Source organism: Achroia grisella, unplaced genomic scaffold (genome assembly GCF_030625045.1).
Source record: "Achroia grisella isolate CSIRO2021 unplaced genomic scaffold, CSIRO_AGI_Agris_v1 utg215, whole genome shotgun sequence".
Classification (NCBI taxonomy): Eukaryota; Metazoa; Arthropoda; class Insecta; order Lepidoptera; family Pyralidae; genus Achroia; species Achroia grisella.
In genome coordinates this window covers 633,104-648,050 of record NW_026712713.1, presented here as the reverse complement: position 1 = coordinate 648,050, position 14,947 = coordinate 633,104, and the positions used below count along the sequence as shown (strand labels likewise).

Genomic DNA, 14,947 nt, shown 5'->3' with positions numbered 1-14,947 from the left:
ATCAACGACATCAACACAATGTCTATTTTATTATATAGAGAATACTTTAGCAATTATTTTGTTAAATAGGAGTAGAAAAATTGTATATTGATTTAAAAATTACAGTCTAATTGAATATATATTAATTTTAAATAATATTTAAATATTAGTATGTACTTTTATACAGTACGTTCTGCATTGTGTATAGTCTATACCTATTTTGACTTTTCGTTCATTAGTCCCTGTGGCGCAGAGGATAGCGCGTTGGACTTCTAATCCAAAGGTCGTGGGTTCGATCCCCACCAGGGATGCATAAATGCATTTTTTTGTAATTTGTTAATATGTAATTTCATTTTACAAATCTGTATTTAATTTTAATACTTTAGCAGTGATAAAATAGAAAATTTTAAAACAAACTTAATAGAAATGGTAAAATGATAGAGGCGGCGCATTTATAAAGTGTTTGTAAAATTGTGAGTTCAATTAACAATTTTGTAATGTAAGAAATTAAGTATATTTTGTATCCATCCCAAGGACGTATGTAATAATAAGAGACAACCAATTTTTTTAATGCATGTATAGAATGATGCACTCGCCTGTGCTAAGAGTATACTCTGGTGTGACGGGATGAGTACGTAATCTAGTCAGTTAAGTAATCGTGGCAAAATTAAAATCATAAAGAATGTATCACGATGGTTTCCAGTAAGGACCTGATATAGTACAATGATAGCAATAAGAATGGATTGTGAGAAAAGAAAGAAAGAAAGTAATGAGTAGGATGTCTATTAGCCAGGTTAGTGTGGTAATGGTAGAACAGCAATAAAGAGAAACCGATTTTTAATTACGTAACGTATACTTCTTCTACAATCGTACTGGGTTGAAGGGTGAGGGAACTGTTAGTAGACCTACTGTAATAGTGACTGAGATTGTGATTTTAAATAAATATAACTGTCCTTGAGCACCCGCCTGTACTTACGATTTAAGCTGGCGGTGACGAGTGGAGGATGCCATTAGTGCAAGAAGGTGCATCAGTCTATGCATAATAGAACTATAATAAACTATAATATATATTATTGTTACCATACTAACAATGTCACCAGGGGAATGCCATTTATATTGCTAACAATAGTCAATTTCCGTGCGTTTCCCCCGAAATTATGATGGATAATGTATATATATTTATCGCAGCTAGGGATATATATATTCATATATCTCCAGCAAAGCTGCAATGTCTAACAATCTCCAGCGGTGATCAATACTATTGTGCAATTTATGCAGCAATTATGGGAGTACATAATGAACTCATAAATTATATACCTAAAAATATAAAAAAAATAATTACTAAACATTGCATAATATTATACATTAACTAGCTGTCCAGGCAAATGTTGTTTTGCCTTAAAATAAAAAAAAAAATAGGGGTGGACTACCCGTAACATTTAGGGGGATGAAAAATAGATGTTGGCTGATTCTCAGACCGACTCAATACGCTCACAAAATTTCGTGAGAATCGGTCAAGCCGTTTCGGAGGAGTATGGGAACGAAAACTGTGACACGAGAATTTTATATATAAGATAGTGCCTGATTTAAAAATAATCTTATACTTTTACGCAGTCATTTATTAGTTACATTATTATGATGTCATTTTTTTGTTTAGAAATGATGTGCATGCATGACTCTATATCATTAGAGACCTCATTCAATGGCCAATCCGTAACTTAATCTTGTGAGTAATAGGTCTATTCAGGGTCTATTCAGGGTGTCAGTATTAACGTCAGTGTCATTTTCTTTTCATTCGCATTCATTCATAAAATTACTCATTTGGGTTTTCTTTTGTTTTTATAATGATTGTTTCACAGAGTACTTTATTATATATGATTGTTTTGTTTTGATACTAATTCAAGTGAAAGTCAATAATTTTCTTAATAATATAATATATATAATAAATAATATATATATAATTACATAAATAAATATATTTACGTGCTGCTGTTCGCTTTCATGTATAGTGGGCAGAAGTTAGAAAACTATTTATTATCTATAAGATTGAACTGATTATTTTTAAAATTTTCACAAAATATAAAAATGAGGCGTCGTGCTGGTGTGGGCGCTATACAGAAACAAAAACTAGAGCAGGAGAAATACAGAGAGAAAGGTTCTGAGATACAAGAGAACCAATTTCAACAGATGTCAAAGCAGCTTGATGTCTTCAGAGAAAATCTTGAAGAGTTCGCCTCGAAGCATAAAAGTGAGATCAAGAAGAATGCACAGTTCAGGCGGCAGTTTCAAGAGATGTGTGCAGCAATAGGTGTAGACCCGTTAGCATCGGGCAAAGGGTTCTGGTCAGTGCTTGGTAAGCTCTTTTAATATATTAAGATAATGTAATATTCACTAAAATCATTTTAAATTATGTCTACTGACCCTTGGAATTTTTAAATATATCTCTTTTATATGACCATTAATTTAGGTTCAGAATTTAAAGATTTTTGGATCATAAGTGAAGAAATCAGCTATTGTTTGTTTGCCATATTTATCTGTATTCTTATAGCAAATCCGACAATTTTCTAGTAGCTTATACATGGCTGTTGAATGCATTTCTATCCAACTCATTCAAAATATATCAATGGTCAATGGAAAATTAATAGTTTTGTTTATTATCATACTAGCTACTCGCCCCAGCTTCGCACGGCTGTACATGTATTATATATAAACCTTCCTCTAGAATCACACTAACTATTAAAAAATACAGCTTCTTCAAAATCTGTTGCATAGTTTTAAAGATTTAAGCATACATAAGAATGGACAGACAGCCTCAGCCATTTCGCTTTATATTATGTAATGATTACAAAATACTACTTGTATTTATTTTTCATTTATATGTGATATTTTGTTATTTGATAAGTGACTTTTTCTACTTTTAGTTACAAAGTTTAAGTTCATACTTAAATAAAAGATAATCTATATCTCTTATATTTTGTCACACCAAATAAAATTAAAATATATTTATTTGTTTAATCATGAAAAGGTAAGACTCAGGCAGACATTATCTGGTTTATAAGCATGGATATAATATAATCGTGATATAAATTAGTGTTAATTTTGACTTTTCAGGGATTGGTGATTTCTATTATGAGTTGGGTGTTCAAATTGTAGAGGTATGCTTAGCAACAAATTACAAGAATGGTGGTCTTATAACATTAGAAGAACTTCGCACAAGGCTTATTGCGGCTCGAGGAAAGGCAAAGAAACATCAAGACATTACAAATGAGGATTTGTTAGCAGCTGTCAAAAAACTTAGAATATTTGGCAATGGGTAAGGAGTGTTTTTTTTTTATTGTAGTATATCTACAAATTGTACATTATTCTTTAATTAGGTCAAAAATGTTAAATAATCCTAGATTAATTTGTGTTTAGGGACTGGTCTGCTCTGTAAATAGTATTTGTTTTATTTTGTTACTTAAGTAACTATTTATCTTATTAAAATTGCTATTTGGCAGCTTGTCTTCATATAAAATCTTAAAAACAGAATACTGAACATTTATTTATTTAAAAGAGTAACACATATGTTTCTTGCTCATTTGTTTTGTGATGAATCTACATTCTGCAAGTGTGGTACAATAAAAATATGACTATTCAAGTATTTATTTTAAGTTTATTTGTATTAAGGTTATATCAATTTCTATCTGCTTGGAAAGTTAATATATTTTGGTTGTGTTCATGTCCTATATGAATATATCAATATGATATTTGAAAATGTGTTATAACTATTCCTATGTAGCAGTTCCAAATAAATTGTATTATAAAAAATATTTGAAATATCTTATCCTCATAACCTGTAGGTATGTGTTTAATTTTAAAAAACGTGAATTTCACCACATTGGTTTATTATATGAAAGTGTTTAATAATACAATTGTATATTAATATTGTAATATGTATAAAATATTTACAGGTTCACAGTAGTTTCAATAGGTAAAGGAAAATGGTTAGTGCAATCAGTACCTGGTGAACTCAATTTAGATCAAACCCAGGTGCTTCAGAAAGCCAGTTCTTTAGGTACTGCATGGGTGTCAACCACTGTCCTCATTAGTGACCTAGGGTAAGAAATATTTTATGTAATATTTTTATACAATTGATGGCCCACCTGATGGTAAGTGGTAAACATTGTAATACATTTAACAGTTTAGATAAAATTACTTGGACTGAGGGTGATGAAAATAGGTAATAAATTGTCAAATAGTCTTGTTGACAACAATCGATAATATAAAATTAATATTTTTGGTACCTTGCATGTTAGAACTAAGTCACAAGTCTATATAGTATAATATAAGAGATGAAGGCCTACAACATTAATATTTGACCTTAAAACAAGTACTTTCATTGTTATATACTTTTAAGCAGGTATAGTTTCTTGTAATATTGGATGTATATTGAGTTTCAATATTGATATTTAATGGAGTCTTTTGTTACAGATGGAATGAAACAAGGGCTCAAAATGCACTAAACCATATGGTTAAAGAAGGACTAGCTTGGGTTGACACACAGGAGCCGAAAGAAACTTTATACTGGTTTCCAAGTATGTTTGCAGAGTGTGTATCAGCAAATTAAATATATAAAATTCGTGGATACTAAGAATAATTTAAAAACATTTTATATTAATTTATTTTATAGTAATAACTATTACAACCTTAATGGTGCCTATGCTATTATTTTGTATATTGTATCAAATAAATTGTTCCATTATTTATATATATAGGATTTTGGGAATGATTATGAAAACAAATGTTATTGTTTAGTCAATTCAAGTTATTTTATTTAATAATAATAATAATAGTTGTTACCACTTACTAGTAAAAAGTCCATTAAAAAAATATATATATATATATTATTGCTAAATATGTTGATAACTGTTGTAATTTAAAATTTGTGTATTATTCTATTAAAATAACTATTTTGTAAATAAATTTGTTTTCGAAATAAGAATAAGTATCTTCTATCTATATACATATGTATATTTATGGTTATTATAAAATATAATAATTTCTAAATATTGCACAATTTTAATAAAGTTATTTTCTTATTAACTAGACGAGCTGGCATTATCATGAGACTCAGATTGGGTCATTTGTAATTTCGATTTCAATTCTATGTTTTCTATTTGCAAGTCTTCCAATTTCTTTTTCATTTTTTCAGTCATTTCCACATAGGACTCTTTCCACCTGGAATTAAGGGATACATTAAGTACATGCATATTGTAGTGTTGGAAAATAAAATCAAATTAGAATGTTACTTTTTGCTAAGTTCCATTTGATTTTCTAGATGTTTATTCAGTTCTAATAATTCTTCTTCTTTTGTAGACACCATTCTGAAAGAAAATTTTGTTGTTATTAAAAAGAACGTGAATTTATATTTATGATAACTGTGCTGCAATCAAATCATACTTTTGATTTAATTCTGTTCTTGATGACAACATTTTTTGTAATTTGCTTATCATTCCATGTGTTTCCTCCAATGATTTTTGAAGGTGTCCAACTTGTATTCTATAATAAAAATAATATTGATTATAATTCTATATTAATCAAAATACTTGTTATTAATTTTTGATTACTAACACTTACTTTAATTCTTCACACTGAGTCTTCAAAAGGCCTTCTTCCCAGTCTCGTCTTTTTCTCTCTCTCGTGTGAATGTCTTGTATTCTTTGTATATCTATAGCCAAGCATTGTTTTTCGCATACCAGTTGGATGTTTCGTCTTTCAGATGTTACCTATTATATTTTAATAGAATAAAATAGCATATTTATATATCATGATGGGACGTGATTAATACTAAACATATGACATTTTTTCAACACAAGTTTACAAACCAGTTCTTGGAACATTGCTTCCAATCTTTGTTCTGCCAGTGTCAATTTAGGATCTGCTATATTTTCACATTCTTTCTGTTGTTTTAAATAGCTTTCATTTGTTGCTTGTAGTACTTTGTTTTGCCTAAAAATAATACTATTTTATTAATTTCCGATAACATTTCTGAGAGACTATATTCTAAAGGAGTATGGTATTTATAAACCTTAATGTTTTGTTAAGAAGTAATCCTTTTTCCACTAATTCGGTGTCTAGATTTTTTATATGTTCAAGCATATCTGTCACTTTCTCATTGTATTTTTCTTTTATGTTATCTAATTCTTTTTTATAATTTGATTCTATGTCATATCTAACATTTGCTAATGTCTGCTTCAATGTGATCAATTGCTCTGAAATAATATTAAACGACTAGGTTACTTTATTCCTTGACTTTATAATAAAGTTATAAATTCAACAAATATAATGTTTATAATTAGGTACATAGTTACCTGACATGTCATTAATTATCTTATGTGCTTCTTTCTTTTGCTCTGATACTAAATCGAAAAGATGTAGTGCTTCTGCTACCTGAAAAATATATAGGCTATAAAATTAATCATATAAATATTTTATTGTATATTTGTTTCTACCACCACCTTTGCTTTGGCTTCTATTTCTTTTCTTATTTTTTCAGTGCTTTCTTTTTGGCATAACTGTAATTGTCTTCTTACATCCTCATTAGTCTTTTTGTCTATTGTAGAATTCACTTTGTACTCATCTAGTGTTTTAGTTATTTCGCAGACCTTATCTTCTAATTGTTTGCCCCTCTCTTTATAATAATTTATTTCTTTTTCTTTTGTCTTAATATTATTCTCTAACTCATTGTTATTTTTATTTATTTCTTTATATTTGGATTCCAGCTCTACATAGTCTGTTAATGCCGTTTCCAGTTTTAGTTTTAAATCCCGATTTTCTTCATTAGTATTCTATGACAAGATAAATAAAATGTAGTTATTTAATTCATATAATTTTACCATAATATATTCTTTTTTTTATTATGTTATATTTACCTGGCCACCTCTATTTTCATAAGATTGATATGTTTTCAATTCAGTTTCTAAAGCGTCAATAGTTTTCTGCGACGTTTGCCATAATACATGTAAAGAGTCTCGTTCCTGAAAATAACTTAATAACTTTTATCTTATTTTTTTATGAGAAGGACCAATATTATTTATAATTTCGTTATCACTACTTTTGAAGATAAGGTATTTGTATCTATGCATAATTTCTTGTAGGGAAGTCTTCATAAATTTAAAAATAAAATGAACTCTTCATTTAATGTAATCCCTTCGCTATATATGTTCACAGAGAATTTTCTTTCTACTTATGAAACCTAGAGTTAACGGTCAAACAACCTGAAAATTATATCGTACCAACTGACCATGTAGTAATAATATTACGTCTAAAAGCATTTACTGGGAAATCTTAATTGTTTATGGTTTTGTTCAAGTTACTTGGTGCAAAATAATGATAGAAATTTCACTTTAATAAAATAGAACCTTAATAAGTAAAGTATTTTGTCTACTTAGTTCCTCTACTTGGTTGTTCTGGTCAATATCTTGGCTGTGTGGGTGTCTCGCATTCTCAAGTTTTTCTTTTAACAACACTCCGACCTGTTGTGATAGCTTTTGATTGTCTGCTATCAATGTTCTGATTTCTTGTTCTACTACTGTTTGATTTTGCTGAAAATAAATGTATTATTTTTATAGATTATAAATACTGTTTATGATAGGTCTTGTGAGGGATCCTATAATAATGTCCAAAATAAGCATGGATGGTATTATGGCGATGGCACGATGCCATAGCCTGGAAAGTGTCAGGTCCTAGTATTTGTTTTTCGAGGGAATAATGAAGATAGATAATGATAAGGAGAGAGCTGAACGTCATCACTATAAAAGAGATATGGTGGTCCTGTCTAGGTTAATCATTATGTACTGCGCGGAAGGACTTATGGAGAGGCTGAAGATCAACTCCCACCTGACGGACACGACATTAATCTGAGGACACCGCTAGGGGTTGGCTCAGGCCGTCGTAACATCGGTCCCCGTTTGAATTGGAAGGGGGATCGATCGAAGGGGTATGTACTGGTGGAGCATAGTTAGGGACACGTGAAAAAATAACGATGAATTCTGTTCCTAAGTGAACAGAATTCATCATTATTTTTCTTCTTGAAATCAGGAAGAATGAACTATGATGGACTGTCGGTCTCGTGTGTGTTAATGATTGCTTGATTAATAATTGATGAGTGTGAATTGCTGTCCTACCTGCCTAACAGTAGGCGTGCGCTGGCGAGGCACTAGTGGATGTTAGGATTAGCAATAAGTCAGGCCATCGTGACAAATTCACCAAGAATGAATCACAATGGTTTCCAGGAGGAACCGCGTGGAGGTCGACTTGACATTGTATGTTACTAACAATGGGGTTGCTATATTCCTTACTAACAATCCCGTCACACCCGGGCTAATGGCACCCTGGCAGGGGATCAGTGTAGGATAAGGTAAGTTTGCCTAAAAGATCTTATGACATCCGATCAATTACAGAAAAGAGATGTTTGGATCCATATCTAATAAATTAACAAACCCGATAAAATTCCACCTCATTTTGAAGAGCGTCCAAGGTCGTGTCCATTTGTTCCTAAATATTAATAGAAACGCCTGAATAATATACAGTTGAAACTTGATTAATTACAAAACATTGCATATAAATATTTTTTTAAATATTACTACTATTACTATTATTAATATTACTATTACGGGTTATATTGTAATATTATGGACAACTAATTCGATTTGTTTACATTTCCCGCGATTTACGTTCGTAGTTGCTAAGCAACCAACTTATAAATGTTACTTACCAGAGTAAAATAACTGTACTAAGATTTTCTAATTTATATTTACTTTAATAGGAAGAGGAAAAGGAATTTATAATAAATGGTAGTAGCTTTATAAAAAATAACTTATCACTTACATGTAATTCATAATCGTAGCTTATTATCATAATTCAACACACTCTATCTTTCTTGATATTCTTTGCTCTACCTACGGAATAATGATTAAGAAATCTCGTTCTTAGACAACGAACAAGTAAGAAATCAAATTAATTTATAAATTGACACATGGCTGTATGGACACAGTCTCCTTTGTCTTTCTTTTAAAGGATAAACATATCAAATTGACATAAACTGTCTGACAGATATGTCAAATTATTGTTTTGGATCTCGGATGGGCAAAGACTGATCGGACGAGCGCGGGAACGCTTGAAAGGAAGCGCGCTATTTTAAAAATTTTATTATATTTTATTTGGTTTATTCAATTGTATATCGTATATATTGTGGTTAAAATAAAATAAATAACCCACAACATGGGGAAGAGTAGAAGAAAGCGTAAAAAGCCTGTATCTCCAGATGATCCAGATAGTGACTGCAAATCTTCAACTTCATCCGAATCTGACGAAGTGGAATTAGATCAGAAAGAACTGTATAAAACTTATTTTGTCACGGATTATCATAGACGTTATCCAGAGGATTCCGGTGCAACTGAATTCGTTGTATTCGTTGAGTCTAGTGACCCTAAAACTATAATAGGCTCTAGAGACCTTCTATCTCTTTCATCTTGTTTAAAAAGGTTTAATAAAGGAGTCAAGTATCTCAGAAGCTTAAATAAGTATAAAATAGGAGTATATTTTGAGAAACCTGGCCTTGCAAATGCTTTCCTAAATAATTTTACCTTTCTTAAAGAATACCAATTTAAAGCGAGTATACCAGCTGGATCCACAGAAGTTACAGGAGTCATTAGGAATGTCCCATTAAACCTATCCAATAAGAAGATATATACCATGATATCAAGTTATAAAAAAATTATATGTGTTCGGCGGTTTCTACGTAAAGTTAAAAATGATACTAACTTTTTCTACAGCCAACTCAGACCATAGCAATCACTTTTGCAGCTTCAGTTCTTCCAGATTATGTGGACCTTGAAGGATGGCGACACGATATATCACCATACATCGCTCCTGTGAAGCAGTGCTTCCGTTGTTTGAGGTATGGACATCTAGCTAAATATTGTAAAAATGCAGAGACATGCTCCATATGCAAAGGAAGTCATAATTTTAAAATATGCGATACACCAGTAGAAAATGCCAAATGTTTCCATTGCGATGGTAATCATGTTAGTATTTCCTCCAAATGTCCAATCAAACAAAAAAAAATTATAGAAAACAGAAACAAAGCTCAAACATCTTCATATGCAGATGTATTTAAATCTTTCCCATCACTAGGTACTAGACAGAATAAATATAATAATGATTTGATTTCTTTTCTTAAAAATGATGATAAATCTCTTGGTCTCTTAGTAGAGTCCATAGTAAAATTGATTACATTAAATAAAACTCAATATACTTCAATTTGCACAAAAAATTTATTAGACATTCTTACTGAAAATTTCAGTAACAAAAACATTAGCTCTCAAAATTCACCTTAAATAATTTAAATATAGCTCAGTGGAACGCTCAAAGTCTGCTGGGCAATCGACATTTACTCACACATTTTCTTTACAGTAATAACATACATATTGCACTTTTATGTGAAACTTGGCTTCGGCCACATCATAAATTAAAAATAAAGGGTTATAAAATAGAACGCAATGACTCGGGTAATTACCACAACGGTGTTGCTATTATCATACATGAAAACCTTCATTATAATAGAATTAATATGTTTTCTGACGATTCAATACAAACTTTAGTCATTCAGATCATTATAAACAATGAAAAAATATCATTAGCTACTATTTATTGCCCCACCAATTGTTCAGTACCTTTCACAAAATCTAAACTTGTTAACTTTGTAAATAATACTCCTAAGCCTTTTATAATTGCTGGTGATTTTAATGCACATCACACCATTTGGGGTTGTGATTCAATTAAACCCAGAGGTAGAGATATTTTGGAAACTTTAGATGAATGTAACCTAGTTTTATTAAACGATGGTCATGTCACTACTGTAGGTAGTCATATTTGGAAGCCAAATGGCTTGGATTTAACCATAGTTAGTCCTTCTTTATCCCTTTCATGTAACTGGTATGTTTACGAAGATCCGTTAGGCAGTTATCATTTGCCAACAATAACACAATTAAATTTACAATATTCCAATTTTTCTTGTAAAGGAGCAAATAATTGTGTATCAGTTCCAGTAAATCGGCGTAACTTGCGACTTGTAAACTGGGACAATTACAGTAAAATTGTTAATTCCAAATTACAAGGCTTTTCTGTCAATGAGAGCGATCCGTGTTCAACATATGACACTTTTTGTAATATTATTTTAAATTCTATTGATATTGTTCTAAATAAGAGTTCATCGGCACATCAAAAACAATACAATTGTAATTCTTCTAGCAATTCTAAACTATCAAAATATAAGCATCCTCCAGTACCATGGTGGAATGACACTTGTGCAACAGCTGTTCGTAAAAGTAAACAAGCATATATAGATTTTAAATATGATCCTACCACAGATAATTATATTAAGTTTAAAAGATTGCAAGCGGAAAAAAAACTTACTATTAAAACTGTGCGTTTACAAAGTTGGCATGAATACTGTTCTAATTTAAACAGAACCACTTCTATATCTAATGTTTGGACAAAAGTTCGAAAATTTAATAAGAAATATATAAATAAACCTCGCACTTACAACTCAGGTAACGATGATATGTGGTTAAATGAATTTTTACACAAATATACTCCAGATTACGTTGCGAGCCCTTTTACAACAGTTCCTAACAATTCTGATAAAGCTAAAGATATTTTCTTTGATAAACCTTTCAAATTAGCAGAGCTTCAATCAGCATTAAAATCAAGAAGGGACACAGCAGTTGGGTTGGATAATATTTCATACAAAATGTTGAAAGCATTAAATGGTAACAATTTAAATACCTTCTTAATTATTATAAATTTATTATGGTATAACTCTATAATTCCAAAAGAATGGAAAACAGATTATCTTATTCCTGTGTTAAAGCCTAATAAAAATTTATATGTTGCTGATTCTTATCGGCCCATTACATTAACATCGTGTATAGGAAAAGTTTTTGAACAATTGCTTAAACAAAGACTAGAGTTTTATTTCGAGTCTCAAAATCTATTGCCGTCGAATCAATTTGGATTCAGACGAGGATTTTCAGCTCGGGAAAGCTTAGGGCATTTTTATATCGATATTAAGAAAGCTTTAGAAAATAATCAACATTTGGTAGCAATTTTTCTGGATATAGTGGGTGCATTCAATAATGTAAATCCGAAGATTTTGGCAGATATCTTAATTTCTGTCGGAGTTTCAAATAAACTAGCAATATGGTTATATAATTTTATGAATGGTCGAAAATTATACGTTAAAGTTAGTAATGTTTCATGTATAGGTCCTCGCTTATCTCATGTAGGAGTATCACAAGGTGGTATACTTAGTCCTTTATTATATATTATTTATGTTCATAGAATTAATGATGCTTTAGGGCCTTATGTCCATAATCTCCAATTTGCTGACGACTTAGCTGTATATTGTTATGGTTGAAGTATGTCAATGTCAATGTCAATGTGTGATGTTGATTAATCTATTAATGTTACTTTCTCTCTTGTTAATTATCTGTCATTGTGTAAGTTTATAAGCTTCCTAATAAATATTAAATATAAAATATAGACTGCATATTATTTTAAAATATCATATAAAACATGGCGCAGTGGTATTTACTGTAAGTCTAAACAGTGTATTTCGGCTATAACGATATCAAATCTGAAGCTTACCACGGATTAAAATTTCAAACAACATGGAGCGTAGCTGGGTGAAATTGCCCCCAAACTTCGACATTCGAGCTCAATCTGCAGCAACTGAATGGAGAGCTTGGAAAAGCATGTTTATAGATTATCTAGTGGCTGTCGGTAGTGACAAGGCTACAGACCAAATTAAATTATCTCTGCTGAGGAACATGATGGGTCCTGAGTCGACGAAAATCATATTATCGTTTAAGTTATCAAAGGAAGATAGTGAAAACTACAATAAAGTGTTACAAGAAATTGAGAATTATGTCAAGCCTAAATCTAACGACGTTTTTGAAAGGTACAAGTTTAATGAAAGAAAACAATTGGAAGGTGAAAATTTTGAAAGTTTTTACACTAATTTAAGGTTACTGATTGTAAATTGTAATTATATAGAGTCTATAGAGGATGATTTACTAAGAGATCGTATCGTTCAAGGCATTTTCGATAAACAATTACAAGAAAGTTTGCTCCGAGTCGAGAACTTGACGTTGGACAAAGCTACAAGTAGATGCAGAGCAGCAGAAGCTAGCCGTTCTCAAGTAATGGAAATGAATCCAACCTGTATTGAAGTAGATAGAGTAAAGAGTTATGGAAATAAAAGAACTGAGAAGAAGTTTCAAAGAAATATAAATAATAAATTTGATTGTCGTCGTTGTAAAAGTCAGCATGGTCCGAGAGAGTGTCCTGCATATGGAAAAAAATGTGCAAAATGTGGTATATTAAATCACTTCGCAGTGAGCTGTAAAGTGAAGAAAATAAGTGAAGCTGTGTGTAATAAATCAAATTCATCAAATGAAGAGTTATTTTGTGGAGTAGTGTTGTCAAATATAAAAAAGAATAGAAGTGAGTGGGAAGAAAATATACAAATAGAGGACAAAATTTTTAAGTGCAAGCTAGACACAGGAGCGGATGTGAGTATTCTGCCAAAGAGTGTATTTGATAAATTAAATTATAAGTTAAATTGTAAAATTCAGAAGACAGAGTTAACAGTACAATCTTTTACTGGAGAAAATATTAAGCCAATAGGCATTGTAAATCTTAAATGCAAGTATAAAAATAAAATATGTAATGAGAATTTTGTCATAGCTGAAGCAAGTAACATACTTTTAGGTTTGCCGGCATGTGTCTCATTAAATTTGGTGAAACGAATTCATAGTGTTCAGGTGACAAATAATGATAAAGATAAATTTGTAAATAATAATATAGTAGTTTTTGAAGGAATAGGAAGGTTGCCAGGAAAAGTTGAAATTCCTACCAGACCTACAGAAGAATATATTTGTCATCCTTCTCCGAGATTACCATCTTGTTTGCTTGAACCTTTAAAAGCAGAACTAAATAGATTAGTAGAGAGAAAATCAATTGTTAAAGTTAATAATATTAGTGAAAATGCATATATAAACAGAATGGTAATAGTAGAGAAGCCAAATCGTAAAGTTAGGTTATGTCTCGATCCATTAGACTTAAATAAAATTATTGTAAAAAAACCTAAATGTTTACCCACATTGGAGGATTTAAGTTTTAAATTACAGGGTAAGAAGTTTTTCTCTGTTTTAGACTTAACTGAAGGCTTTCATCATCTAAGTTTGTCTGAGGAGTCATCTTGGAAGTGTTGTTTTGCTACACCTTATGGAGTTTATAGATATCTTGTTTTACCATATGGTTTAATGAATGCACCAGAATTATTTCAGGATGTACTTGAAAGTCATTTTTCAGAGTTGTCAAATGTTATTATTTGGGCTGATGATATTTTAGTAATGGGAAACACTGAAAAAGAGCATGATTTAGCATTGCAGAGTGTAATCCAGAAAGCAAAGAAATTAGGTATTGTTTTCAATAAAAATAAATTTCAATATAAACAAAGAGAGGTTAAATATGTAGGCCAAGTTTTTAATGAATATGGAATGTCACTTGATCAGGATAGAGTTGAGTCATTAGTTAATTTAAAAGAACCAAGTAATAGAGATGAGTTGAGACAAATATTAGGATCTTTCAATTATGTACGAAGGTATGTGCCTGACATGGCAAATATAATGGCACCACTTTTCAAATTATTAAAGAAAAATTCTGAGTTTACATGGTTACCTGCTCATAGTCTTACTTTTACTGAGCTGAAAAGAAAAATATGTTCAGCACCATCTTTGACACCTTTTGACCCCAAAAAGAAAATTATTTTACAATGTGATGCAAGTAAAAGTGGATTAGGTTGTTGTCTATTTCAGAATAATGATCAAAATATATTAAAGTTAGTAGCATGTGCATCTAG

At 30.7% G+C, this 14,947-nt stretch overlaps 2 protein-coding genes and 1 non-coding gene across 3 annotated transcripts; 2 read left to right on the top strand and 1 right to left on the bottom strand.

Annotated features, from left to right (window-relative positions):
- The first annotated feature begins 217 nt into the window (after positions 1–217).
- Trnar-ucu (transfer RNA arginine (anticodon UCU)) lies at positions 218–290 on the top strand. The gene has a single exon. It is a non-coding gene; the product is annotated as a tRNA-Arg (tRNA).
- A 1,561-nt stretch (positions 291–1,851) lies between these two features.
- LOC131842228 (vacuolar-sorting protein SNF8) lies at positions 1,852–4,590 on the top strand. Its single transcript, XM_059190763.1, has 4 exons — positions 1,852–2,332; positions 3,091–3,292; positions 3,930–4,076; positions 4,450–4,590. The coding sequence occupies exons 1-4, from the start codon at positions 2,065–2,067 to the stop codon at positions 4,583–4,585; spliced, it is 753 nt and encodes a 250-aa protein (XP_059046746.1). The 5' UTR covers positions 1,852–2,064; the 3' UTR covers positions 4,586–4,590.
- Positions 4,591–4,922: 332 nt separating this feature from the next.
- Positions 4,923–8,540, bottom strand: LOC131842221 (uncharacterized). The gene is made up of 11 exons (XM_059190756.1): positions 8,461–8,540; positions 7,380–7,562; positions 6,891–6,995; positions 6,477–6,806; positions 6,330–6,408; positions 6,047–6,230; positions 5,844–5,967; positions 5,596–5,744; positions 5,419–5,517; positions 5,268–5,342; positions 4,923–5,196 (listed from the first exon to the last, which is right to left on the bottom strand). Exons 1-11 carry the CDS (start codon positions 8,506–8,508, stop codon positions 5,058–5,060), a joined length of 1,515 nt encoding a protein of 504 aa, XP_059046739.1. The 5' UTR covers positions 8,509–8,540; the 3' UTR covers positions 4,923–5,057.
- Positions 8,541–14,947: the final 6,407 nt, after the last annotated feature.